Raw genomic sequence first — 14,120 nt, 5'->3', positions numbered from 1 at the left:
ATCATGCATAAAGGGAATCACACAAACCAGGCCCGGAATTCTGGCTCTGCCATGTAACTGACTGTGCACTTTGGGGTAAATTCTTTAATTCCTCTTAATCTGATCTTAATGTCAAAATGACATTGATATTCCCAACTTCATAGATTTTTTAGGAAAATAAAATAAGAGCCTTTGTGAAAGTGCCTTGCACAGCTCTAGAAACAGAAGGAGAGATCCAGAAAAGTTAGCTAGTCTGCTGCCACCAAAGAATGGGAGTTTTAACGGTTCTTTACTCTTACGATTTGCTTCAGGATACACTATTTTCAAATAACGTTATTTTTTAATTTGTACCGCTATGGTTTGGCATTATAATTTAGGCAGAGTGAATTATTTTTTAACTGCTTGAAACAACACATATTTATTATTTCATAATTTCTGGGGCCAGAAGTCTGGGCATGGCTTTACTGAGTTCTCTGTGTAGGGTCTTATAAGGTGCTAATTGGGAGGTCTGCTGGTCTGTTTTCTCATCTAGAGGCTTGACTGCAGAAGTATCTTCGTCCACATTCACTCACTTTGTTGGCAGAATTTGTTTCATTGCCACCAATGGCTACTTACTTCATCAAGCCAGCAAGGAAATTCCCCAGAGCAAGCAGGCTCTAAGTGGAGCTTTTCATAATGTAACATCATTACAGGAGTGACATCTGTTGATTAGAAGCAAGTCATAGGTCCTGGGCATACTCAAATGTAGAGGTTTATGAAAAGGCTGGAGCACCAGGAGGTGGTGGCCACTTTCAATTCTGCCTGGCACAATTATTGTCACATATCCCTGTAAGGGTTGTACTATTTTGCTTTGCTTCCAGCAATGTATGAAAATGCTTGTTTTCTCACAGCCTTGCCAAGCAAACTGTACTATCAAGCTTTTGAACTTCTGCCAACCTAATGGGTGGGTAATTATATCTTGGCATGGTTTCAATTTGTATTTCTCTTATTATGAGTGAAGCTGAACATCTTCATACATTCAAGAGCCATTTTACATCTTTTTGGTTTTGAGAATTATATATTCATGTCTTTTTCCCTCTCATCTATGTATTTATTTTTATTGAAATATAGTTGATTTACAATATTATATTAGTTTCAAGTGTACAGCATAGTGATTCAATATTTTTATAGTTTATACTCTCTTTAAAGTTATTACAAAATAACAGCTATATTTTCCTGTGCTGTACAATATATCCTTGTTGCTTGTCTACTTTACACAGAGTACTTTGCATCTATTAATCCCTTATCCCTATCTTGCCCCTCCTCTCTTCCTTCTTCCCACTGGTAACCACTAGTTTGTTCTCTATGTCTGTGAGTCTGTTTCTGTTTTGTTATATAAATTCTTTTATTTTATTTTTTTAGATTCCACATAAAAGTGATAACATATAGTGTTTGTCTTCCTCTGTCTGACTTATTTCACTAAGCATAATACACTCTAGGTCCATCTACATTGTTGCAAATGGCAGAATTTCATTCTTTTTTATGACTGAGTAATATTCCATTGTGTATATACACCACATCTTTATCCATTCATCTGTTGATGGACACTTGGGTTGCTTCTATATCTTAGCTATTGTACATAGTGCTTCTATGAACACCGGGGTGCATGTATCTTTTTGAATTAGTGTTTTAATTTATTCAGATATATACCCAGGAGTGGAACTGCTGGGTCACATGGTACTTTTATTTTTAGTTTTTTGAGAAGCCTCCATACTGTTTTCAAAAGTGGCTGCATCAATTTACATTCCCACCAACAGTGTACAAGTGTTCCTTTCTCTCCACATCCTCTCCAACATTTGTTATTTGTGTTCTTTTTGATGATAGCCGCTCTGACAGATATGAGGTGATATCTCATTGTGATTTTGATCTGCATTTGTCTAACAGTGATGTTGAACATTTTTCATGTGCCTGCTCTCCATCTGTATGTCTTCTTTGGAAAAATGTCTATTCAGATCTTCTGTCCATTTTTTAACTGGTTTTTTTTTATATTGAGTTGTATGAGCTGTTTATATATTTGAGATATTAATCCCTTGTACATCATATCAACTGTAAATATTTTCTCTCACTCAATAAGTTGTCTTTTCATTTTGTTGAGGGTTTCCTGTGCTGTGCAATAGCTTTTAAGTTTAATTAGTTCCCATTTGTTTATTTTTGCTTTCCAAAGCATGTCAGACAAACCAGAAATTAAGTATATAGATGATCTCAAAAAGATAGTCAGTGAAATAGATCTAATGAATGGATACTGAGTTTAACATCTCAAAATAGAGATTCACCTTCTCATATGCACAGGGAATACTCCTGAAAACTGAACATATAATAGTTCAAAGACTAAAATTCAATAAATCCCACAAAGAAGAAATTATACAAATAATATTCTCTGCTGCAGTGTAAGAAGACCAGAAACTGATAACATAATCAAAATTAAATGCCTCTCAACCTAAAAAAAAACCTTTTTAACTTTTAAATAACTCTTGGAAAAACAAAAATAAAACCAAAATTGCAAAAATTCTAAAAAATAATATTAATGGCAACATTACACATTAAAATCAAGGGGGTATAATTGGAGTAATGATCAGAAAAAAATTTATAATTTATATACTAAGAGCAAAAAATAGTGAAAGAATGATAATAAATAAATTTAATTCCCAATTATGAAATATAGAAAAAATATAAGAAAAAAAGATAGAAAGAATATAGATTAACAAGTTTAAAAAACTGGAAATATCAATGAAGTTAATAATTACATTACAATGTTAGATATTTAAATAAAAACCAACATAGTAGAGAAACCAAAAGCTTACATAATCACACAAAAAAGAGTAGAAAGGGAAAGTATAAATATTCTAAGAAACAACAGAATAATCATTGAAACAGAAAACTTTTTAAAGTTTTAGGGGGTAATCTATATATATATATATATATATATATATATATATATATATATATATATATATACACACACATGAAAATATAAATATTTATTTTGATATATATGGTATATAAATATACAATTATATATTGACAAATACATTATAAATAATGTAAATACACACACACATCGTATTTGTTTTGTTTCTCTGGAACAACTCTGACTAATACACAACCAAATGCAGTGCACAAATCTTGATTGTATCAGGTGAAAAAAATAGCTATTTAGAACAATTTTTAAACAATTAGAAAAATTTGAATATGGGCTCATATTAGAAAATTGTATTGTATTGATATTAAATCTCTTGGACATCATAATGGAATTAAAGTATTCTTAGGAGATATAAGCTAAAGTTTTTAGGAGAGAAATGCACGGTGTCTCATTTACTTTCCAGTGGCTCAACAAAAAAAAATTATAGAAATAAATGTTCATATATTTATGAGGTTCAATTTTCTGTAGGACTGAAAAATTCCAAAACAAAAATCTGGGTGGGAGGAAGAAAGTAGATTTTAATACGGTCAGAGAAAATTAGGGATGATTCATTATCCAAAGATTCCAAAAAGGAAATATAAACTGTGGACTATCCAGACAAGAATATTATTCAGTACTAAGAAGAAATGAGCTATCAAGTCATGAAAAGACATGGAGAAGGCTTCCCTGGTGGCACAGTGGTTAAGAATCTGCCTGCCAACACAGGGGACATGGGTTCGAGCCCTGATCTGGGAAGATCCCACATGCAGCAGAGCGACTAAGCCTGTGTACCACAACTACTGAGCCTGCACTCTAGAGCCTGCGAGCCACAACTACTGAGCCCACGTGCCACAACTACTGAAGCCTGCACACCTAGAGCTCATGCTCCACAACAAGAGAAGCTACCGCATTGAGAAGCCAGTGCACCGCAACAAAGAGTAGCCCCCACTCAACGCAACTAGAGAGAACCCACACACAGCAACAAAGACCCAATGCAGCCATAAATAAATAAATAAATTTATTTTTTTTAATATAATAATAATAATAATAGGGAGGAAGGAAATTTTTGGAGGTGACAGATATGTTTATGACATTGATTGCAGTGATGGCTCACTGCATATACTTACATACAAGCTCACCAAATTGCCTACATTAAATATGTACAGGTTTTTGTATGTCAATCATACCTCAATAAAGTGTTTTTTTAAAAAAAAGCTCAAAAAGACACCTTAAGGCTATGTTCAAATAAAAAAATAGGCAGTAAACGAATTCCTTATTGAACACTTATTCCTTTATCTTACTCTGTCTCTACCATACCATTCTAAGTAGGTAACATTTACTCCATTTTTGAAATGGAGAAAACTGAAGGTCAAAGAATTTGACATATGACATACAGCTAGTTAGAAAAAGTCATTGAGAGGTGGAACTCCAACTCGCTTCTATTCTCTAAACTCTACCACCCCAGAAAAAGTATAATCTCATTTCTTGGGGCACAGGGCCTTTTGACAACAGAAGACAAAGAAAAATTAAATTAGATAAATCCCTAATCTGCAGGTAAGGAGAAGAATCTGTGTTCTCTAACATAGAGAAACTAGATTAGCTCCATGAGAGTTTTGTTTTCTTCTATATGTCCAGCACCTAATAAATATCAATAAATATCTGTCTAATCAACAAACAAATGGGAAATAAAATACAAAACCAGTCAAATATAGTTAACAACACATGACTAAGCTCTTGAAAATGGGCCCCCATATTTTACATTCAGGAAGTACTATCTATAATCTTTAAGGAATCATTGATATTTGGAGAACTTTCATAACCTTTAAGTGAAAAAATGGACAATGTTTCCAAAGGAAAGGAAAACATCTATAGACCAAGAAAATTTGGACTGAATTTCTGAGAAAGTTTGGCCTTCAAAGTGCTGACCATTAGGAAAAATGATGACATCTCTAAATCCAATGCTTGATCAAGTGGTCTCGGTGGTTGATGGATTTACACAAATTCTCTCCTTAGGGATCAAAAAAAAACAAAAACAAAACAACGTACAGTAGGACAATGATGTGGATTGTTGGCTCATTCTAGATACACTGAATTGAATACATATACCTACCTGATGTCTTTTGCTTTAATAAGCCACACTATAGAAAGCCTGTTTCTATTTGATAATTGACCCAAAAAAGTTTCTTTATGTAAGAATAAGATGATGTTAACCCACCATCGTAAGGGCATGTGCCTTTGAGTTTTTTCAGGACTGGTGAGTGATTGGCACTTTTGTTGTTCTTGCTCTAATTCTCCCATATTCACACCACACAAGTTGTCAGGGTTAAGGTTGAAATTGTTAGGGTTAAGGGTTCCGTCCCTACTCTCTGAAAAAAAAATGTAATCCCTTGGGAGACACAGCTAAGTACTTCTGTCTCTAATCCACCAAACAAACCCATCTGAATGGCTCATCAAAGAAGCTCAACCTTCTAATATCCTGGGATTTTATTTCCAACACAGAAGAATTCATGATAGACTCAAAATAAATTTATAATCATTTTAAAATTACACTAAAACAACTTTTAGTTCATTCATTTTATACCAATGTCATACATAAAAAAAGTCTAATATCTGTACATTTTTCTCATATTCACTCACAAGTTACAGAAATCTTTTTTCTTTTTTGTAAATACCTTGTAACCAGGGCTACCCATTAATCCATCCTTTCCATGTCTTCCTGGTTCTCCCTGAAAAAATAAATACAAGTATTTTAATATATTTTTTGCACTAATTTTTTTTAAAAGAAGATAGTAGAGGTTACATTTTATTTAAAGTAAAATATTTGGGCTTCCCTGGTGGCGCAGTGGTTGAGAATCTGCCTGCCAATGCAGGGGACACAGGTTCGAGCCTTGGTCTGGGAAGATCCCACATGCCGCGGAGCAACTAGCCCCGTGAGCCACAATTACTGAGCCTGCGCGTCTGGAGCCTGTGCTCCACAACAAGAGAGGCCGCGATAGTGAGAGGCCCGCGCACCGCGATGAGGAGGGGCCCCCGCTTGCCGCAACTACAGAAAGCCCTGGCACAGAAACAAAGAGCCAACACAGCCATAAATAAATAAATAAATAAATAAATAAAATTTTAAAAATAAATAAATAAATAAAATAAAGTAAAATATTTAAGAACTTTTTCTGTCAAACTCACAGCACGTCCAGGAAGGCCAGGAAAACCAGCATTCCCCTTTTCACCTTTTGCACCCTGTATTAAAAATAAACACTTAAAAACAATCCTTAAAATAAGGCTTTAAAATTCCAACTCGAACTTAAATAGGAAAGTAAGCTAACTTCCTTATGGAGTGACAGAATTCATAGAACCACAGCTTACGTTAGCCCTGCAGCTTTCAGCAAAGCATTATTTTACCAGGACACAACATGACATTGAGGATAAGATGGATGCAGAATTACAAGCATCTAAACACAGAAACCACTACTTGGCAAAAGTAAAAAGCAATGAGCATCTTAAATATAAAGAGACTAACATTTCCTTCAATGTGAAAAAATAGGATTCTCAATGGACACTATTAAACAGCTATCACTTCCAAGGAATCTCTCTGTAAATATTTTTAAAGTTCAGAAGGCTCAATAACACAAAGTATTCTTATAGAATACCATGCATAACAGTCAACAGTTATTTTTCCATTGTTCTGAATAAATCCCCTGAGAAAGGTGAACAAAGCTAATTGCTACAACAGTGGGCTGGGACTGAAATTCAAATTTTCTATTTCCATTGTATTGAAAGTTCAATATGGATACTTTCTTTTGGGATCTATACTTCCCTTTTTGCCATAAAATCCAGGTGATCCTTTATCTCCTTTGGGACCCATTTCACCCTAAAAGATAAAAATATAAATCCTGAATTTTAGAGAAATTAATATTTTAATTTCTCTAAAACTAATATTTTGCTTATATATTAAAGAAAAAACAATTCCAATTATAAACAACAGAGTTTAATATGCCCACATCAAAATAAAATAGAAATAAATTATTTAAAGTTTGTTTACAAAAGTCCTATTTCCCAGGCTTTATAACCAAAAGCAAGGAAAAATCAGGGCATTTGTTACTATAACAGGGCCTTATACTAAAAGGTTTATAGTTAAGAGAATTTCTATGTAATGAAAACTACTCATCAATTTTTAAATACTATAAGATTTATGGCTGAAAAATTTAAAGGAAATTTGTAAAAGCTTTATGTAAACTATGATTATTAATCTTAACCCAGTCATTTACTTTAATATACTTTAAGTTATATATCAACACTTATTTATAACCCATTTATAACATAAAGTACTTTCAATTTGAAATAAAATATGGCATTGCTTAAGTTTAAGAACAGATTTCTTCAACCTTTGATCCTGGCATTCCATGAAGCCCAGGAAAACCAGGAAGTCCACGGTCACCCTGAAAATGAAACAAATTAATTAAAGAAAACACATTTCAGTCTAAAAAAAACAACATATATTCTTCCACCTCATTCTTGTCAAAATTCATTGGAAATAAATCTGCAAACTGTTCAGTGCACATCTACATTAAAACCCTATCTCTATGAAAGACCAATCCTCATTTATCAGGGTTTCATTTATAATCAGAGAAGGAAAGTATTTGGGGCCAGGGGAATCTTATCAGCAATGCTGACTCCACCCTTAGAGAGTAGCCACCTATTCTAAAAATATTTAGGCTCTTACACTGGCAAGGCCTAGGAGTTAATAGAAATGATCAAGTGCCAAGACTCTGTGGAGAGAGCCATCCTCCGAGGTCCCAGCTCAGTGAGGACAAACCCTGAGCTGAAGGTCTCAAAACATTCTAGGATTCTGTGGAATTTTCTTCCAATTGCTGATCTTAGGAAATTGTTCATAGTAGGTATCTATCCAGATGAGTTTATGAAGAGGAAAGGTCATCTCTCAAAAGGAGGAGAGATGGAGAAAATCACAACAGCTTGATATTTAATGGACATCGTTTTAAGACTTATTTCTGTGGGACATACTGGGTGCTATTGCCTTAGCTTCAAAACTCTTAATTGTCAAGACACAGTTAAGAGAAGCCCAATGGCTGGCACAGCAAGATTTGGGTCAATTCACTTTTATTTAGGCAAATTAAGACATTACCTACAAACAATTCATGATCTTTTTAGCTTGTCTGGTAGGGAGAGAAGAGGATGTGACCAGTTATCTATGATGGATGTAATTCTTAGAAATCTTAATTTAATGAGGGTTATTTATCCACATGTTTTAAAGAGTGACACAGTTATTCAAGGCATAGAACACTTCAAAGGCAACATTACTACTCCATTTTCAGTTTCCAGCACTATCTAATAAATTAATGGTGAGAGAACCACCTGCGCTAACTCAGGCTGAATAGAGATGAGCAGTTGAAGGCCAGGTAGACTAAGATACACTCTTGATAAGATGGAACTTAGCTGGGCAATGAGTACTTAATAAAAGTACAGAAGAAAGGGGCAAAGCAGGATTCCCTTTAAGGATGAACCAAGTCCCAGCTAAGACTTCCCTTCTCTGGCTACAGTTTATAGAAGACACCATCTTCAAACTTTATTTTCCTGAAGATAAGACAAACTCATCTCAGATGAACTGAAAAGACCAGGAGCATTAACCCACATTGGAACCAAAAAATATATATAATCCGGACAAAGCTACCCACATAGTCATAAGCAAGATTTTAAAGTAAAATAAAAGGCACAGCATCCATGTTAACATACAGCAATGAAATGGGGGAGGGGCAGAGAAATTTAGCAAAATGCTTGGGGAATACTAAGACAATACCTACAAAATACAAAACACAAGAAAGTGTGACCCAAATAAAATATACTCAGTCAAGTTGTGTCCAAGGTTTAAAAGTAATGGGTAGCAAATAAGTAAATTTTAGCCAACATCTATCTACAATAGGCACATAACATGAAAGACAAAAAAATGCTCTTGTGCTGGCCATTGAGCCATTGGATCATCAGTTACTGCAGTAAAACTTAGCCTAAGTTAATTAATATAAAAATTGGTATACTAGGAAAGAAGAGGCTGCCAAACAAAAACATTAAAAAATACATTTGCGGGCTTCCCTGAGACTTTGTAAGTCTCAGACTTCATACTAGGAGTCAACCACCATGTTCATAATCCTTTGCCCAAAGAATAAAATAATCGGGTAAAAACAACACTTTGTTTAAGACATTAAAAAGAATCTGGGGCTTCCCTGGTGGTCCAGTGGTTGAGAGTCCGCCTGCCAATGCAAGGGACACGGGTTCGTGCCCCGGTCCGGGAGGATCCCACATGCTGCGGAGCGGCTAGGCCCGTGAGCCATGGCCGCTGAGCCTGCGTGTCTGGAGCCTGTGCTCCGCAACGGGAGAGGACACAGCAGTGAGAGGCCCGTGTACCACAAAAAAATAAATAAATAAAAATACATTTGGCAATGGCTTTGGGACTAGGTAGTGGGCAGTGAAAAATAATTTTTAGAGGTTGGAAATACAGTGATTCATGGAATGCAGTGGTGAACAACTGATTTTTAAAAACTTTGCTTTTAATAAATTTCAAAGGCAAATAATGCATCCAATAAACATAACTAAAGAACTGAGAAAAAAGAATGTTGGTATCGTGAATCAATTAGCGTTGGCTGTATTTGACAAGGTAACTATAAAAGAGATGAGTTCAGAAAAGAATCGGCCAGTTTGCAAGTCATAGTTAGAAGGCATACAACAAGTCCCAAAATACTGGTATTGGGAGGATACACCTTTTTCTTCTCATCTCTGACAGGCAAATAATGAAACTGGAGAAGGCCTTTAAAAGAAGTTCAGTCGAAACTCAGCCTCTGGGAAGGACCAATCAAGAGTGTGGCCATAAACACCATTCTCAAATTCTCTAAATCAGTTCAGGTGGGTCCAAAACATTCTCTCAAGTTGGACATAGTGGCTCAAGAAAAAGAAATTATTAATTATTAATAACTAATTAATTAATGTAGAAAGGCCATGACTAAAACAGGACTGTGGATGATGTTACTGGCTGGAATCAAAAGTCAAAGATACAAAATTACAAATATGTATTTTGCTGTTGAGAGAATTATTCTTCCAAAAGAGCCACAAACCTGCACTAAAAGAGATTGTGACTGTTTGAAGTTTAAAAACAATGTTGCCCAGTATTACCACTATTTTTAATGTTTTTCTAGCCAGTTTTGACTAGCCCATGAGTTTAGACAAAATATAAAAATAAGAGAGGTAAAGCCTAGAAGGAAGAAAACAAATTGTCTTTATTTATGATTACATGTCTAATATGCCGACATACTTAATACCCTGAAATAATTAGTACGAGAAATCAGTTAATTGCTGTCTTAAAAATTAATATACAAAATAGTTTTTATATGTATAAACAATAACCAATATAAAAATATATTAAAGAAAAAGTTCCACTTATAATAGGACCAAAAGAGATAAAAATTCCTACATATAAACTTAGGTAATGTTGAGAACCAATAAAAAATAAAATTTTAATATTATTCCATTGAGTTTTAAGTTTGAAATAAAAAGAAAGATAAATCACAATCTTGAATAGGAAAATTCAGTATTGAAATTATGTCAGTGCTTCTAAAGCTAATCCATAAATTCAAAGGAATCCTAATTAAATCATAAATAGGAATTTCTAAAAAATAATTGAAGAAAAGATACTGAGCTTTATCTGCAAAAATAAACATGTAAGAATAGCCAGGAAATTTTTGATCATAAAGAATAATGAGGAAGGACTAGGCCTGCCAGTATTAAATCATAATATGAAGTGACAAAAATTAAAACTGTTTGGCAGTGGAGAAGATGTAGACAGGTAAATGCAACAGAAGGGAAAGCCAAAAACAGTAGACCCAAATGAGAATGGAAATTTAGTGATAATGATGGTTTTCAAATAAATGAGAAAAAAAGTGAAATTTCAAAAATACTGTTTAGCAACTGGCTATCCTTTTAGGAGAAGAAAGGGGAAAATATGAATACTCATCTAACTTTACTCCAAATATCAATAAATTTAAGATTAAAATATAAAAATTCCAAAAATCAAAGCAGGAGTAATTATATTCAAAATGTTAGAATGCTGAACCTTTCTATACAGATACAAACATAGGAGAAAAGAAATAAAACTTTATATATATATATAAATAGTTAAAATTTCTGTATGTCTAAAATTCCAAAACCCAAATCAAAACACATAAGCCAGAAAAAATATTTTCACACAATTTATGACATACATATAAAAATCAATTTTTAAAAAGATGAACAGCCCAGTAGGAAAAAATAAAGGATATAAATAAAAGGCAAATTACAGAGAAGTAACAATATTTCCAAAAATCATATGACAGGTACTTTATCTTATTCACTAATAAAGGATTGCAAATCAAACCAGTACCATTTTTAACATATATTGATGAAAATCAGAAATTTAATGAAATTCAGTGCTGATAAGGGTGTGAAGAAAGATATTTTACACACTTGTTAGGGGAGTACACACTTTCTGTAAGGTAAATAAGCAATTTGCCTCAAAATTTAATTATGAACTTAACTCTTTGATTCTCTAATCAGTTCCACTTCTGGGAAATTTTCCTATGGATATACTCAGAAAAAGTTACTGAGAAATATATACAAAGATGTTCATACAGTCTTGTTGATAATACACACACACACACACACATGTGCACACACACACGCACGCACACACACACACAAAGTACAGTAAGGAACCACAGCCTCCCTAAGTTATAGAGGTTTCTTAAATTGGGTAAGAACAGCCCCTATAAGTCTGTATCTATGATTAACCTTCGGTTTACAGTTTCTTTCATGAAGCCTTTTTGAATTTTCAACTTTCCTCTCAACTCCTAGAGTTTTATTCAACTCTAATCTTTGGCATTTAACATTTACTCTCTTAAAATAGTTACTTTGTATGTATTGTGTGCTTTATTAGACACCAATCTCTTTGAAAAAAATCTGTTCTTTTTTTTTTTTTTCGGTATGCGGGCCTCTCACTGTTGTGGCCTCTCCTGTTGCGGAGCACAGGCTCCAGATGCGCAGGTTCAGTGGCCATGGCTCACGGGCCCAGCCGCTCCACTGCATGTGGGATCTTCCCGGACTGGGGCACAAACCCGTGTCCCCAGCATTGGCAGGTGGACTCTCAACCACTGCGCCACCTGGTAAGCCCAAAAATCTGTTCTTGATGCATTCTTATTTCATCTTAGTAGACATGATTATTATTTATCAATATTCAGATTCTCTCTACTTCTAAGCATATGAGGAGGGGGAGGGAATCACGCTTTCCTGACTCTTGAAGTTGGTGTGGTTTACAAAATTTGCTCTAGCTAATTAAAGATGAATGGAAGTGGTTTATGAGCCACTCTTTGATTCTCTAGGGACCTGCTACTGTAATTAGCTATAATCTAGAGGGTGATACTTTTGTTAGCCTGAGTCTGCTAATAAGTGTTCAGTTTGATGAGCAATAAAGCTTTTCTGTTTTAAGGCATTGGCATTTGGCATTTGTGTGTTATTGCAACATAACCTACTCTATCCTAGCTGATGTCTCGCTTGTGATCAATGATAATTTACTGAATATGCAAATACTTTCATTTTCTAAAATATAGTAAACACTCTTGAGTCCTCCAAGAAAATTCCAATGAAAAAATTATTTTGAGGAGTCACACTCTTGATTCCCACTGAGTTTACAAGAGATTAGAATCAAAGAGAATCCAAGGATTGCAGTAAGTTGGTTCCATTTTCCCCAGGTCGCCTCGAAGCTTCCTGACTGATAACAAGCCTTTGATGAGCCTGCCAATCTCACAGGTTGATCTAGAGTCTCAATCTCCAAAGTTACATCAAGATTATTTATTTGAGTAGCAAGAGAATATGAAAACTAATATTTTAAAAATCTCATTCTTTCAAAATTTCTCAGTGTGTCTGTGTTTTGAATGCACATGATCCTTTATTCAGTAGCACTGCATATAATTCATACATATGTATGGGACTACATGCCCCAAAGACTTTCACTGCAAAGATTTTGCAGTTTAAAAGTTTGATGATCTACAATCTACAGGGAACTATCACTCCTCCCTTGAGAGAGTTTTTTCTTTCTTTCTTAAAGCCTGTATTTTTGAGACATGGAGGAAACATCTCACAGGTACACATGCAAAAGTAAGACCATGAATCCACTATCATGGCACAATCAGTGCAAACCATCACTCATCTAGCCAACCTCCTCCTTCCTCCCCTCCTCCTCCGCCTTCTTCCCCCCTCTCCTCCCCCTCCTCTCCCTCTTCCCTCCCCCTTCCCTCCCCCTCCTCCTCATCCCCCTCCTCAGCTGCTCACAGGCATTGGGCCTTCTCATGATGCAGGCATAGAGCAAAAGAGGAAGAAATCACACTGTTAAAAACAATTTTGGCCAAAGCAGAAAAATATGGTGAAAAGAAAAGAAAAGAAAGCCAGACTGAGATCCAGACATTTTATTTCAACTCCTGATCCTTGAGTAACTTCAAGCAGATGATTGAAGTTCCTCATTTCTCAGTTTCGAAACTGTACAGTAGGGTTCATTTACTTTACAATTAGTGTAAAACGGGCAGAGCATGACTTACTCTACTAACCTCATAGGACTTTTTGTGAGGATGGCATGTGATAGGCAGTGTATGTGGATAATATCCACACAAGACATGTCTAAAAATAAAACAGAAAAACGTACACACAACAGGAAACACCTTCAGCACCCAACATGTCAAAAGCCTTACACATCTTCCTGTTCCTTCTCTTCTCAGTTAAAAACCACTAAGTGTCACACAGGACCAGAACAAATAATGATTTCCTGGGAAGTGTTTAAATCTACTAAAATGTTCCCTCTCTAACGTGTGATGGGCCTTCCCCTTGGGTTTGGGCATCACCTTTGGACTACTCAGGTCTAGGAATAAAGTAGATTCCTAAGCTCCTAATATACGGTCCCTGCCACAGTTTATCCATGACCATAAAACAGAGCACACCCAAAATGAAGACGAGAAATAAGAGTTTAGAACCAAGATGAAGCATCCTGTAAAAATTCAATAAAAGTTGTAAGTTTCCTAATGATGCCAGTAGAGAAAAAGGAAACAGGACAGAAAGCAGCCGAGCATCCAAGAAATGAGGCAGGACATAGAAGGAATGGTTCATCACCATAAACTGAGATGCT

General features: G+C 35.0%; 1 protein-coding gene across 2 annotated transcripts in view; it reads right to left on the bottom strand.

Moving 5' to 3' along the window:
• Positions 1–14,120, bottom strand: part of COL21A1 (collagen type XXI alpha 1 chain) — a 189,890-nt gene that overhangs the window by 62,927 nt on the left and 112,843 nt on the right. For both annotated transcript variants that reach the window (XM_081245126.1, XM_081245127.1), the window contains 4 exons: positions 7,297–7,350; positions 6,731–6,782; positions 6,098–6,153; positions 5,590–5,643 (listed from right to left, as the gene is read on the bottom strand). In XM_081245126.1, the coding sequence (XP_081101252.1) occupies positions 5,590–5,643; positions 6,098–6,153; positions 6,731–6,782; positions 7,297–7,350 (216 nt within the window). The remainder of the gene's footprint in view (positions 1–5,589; positions 5,644–6,097; positions 6,154–6,730; positions 6,783–7,296; positions 7,351–14,120) is intronic.

This window comes from Mesoplodon bidens (genome assembly GCF_964165515.1).
Source record: "Mesoplodon bidens genome assembly, chromosome: 10".
In the NCBI taxonomy this organism is placed as follows: domain Eukaryota; kingdom Metazoa; phylum Chordata; class Mammalia; order Artiodactyla; family Ziphiidae; genus Mesoplodon; species Mesoplodon bidens.
The sequence above is the reverse complement of the archived record's forward strand: the minus strand, read 5'-3'. Positions and strand labels throughout refer to the sequence as shown.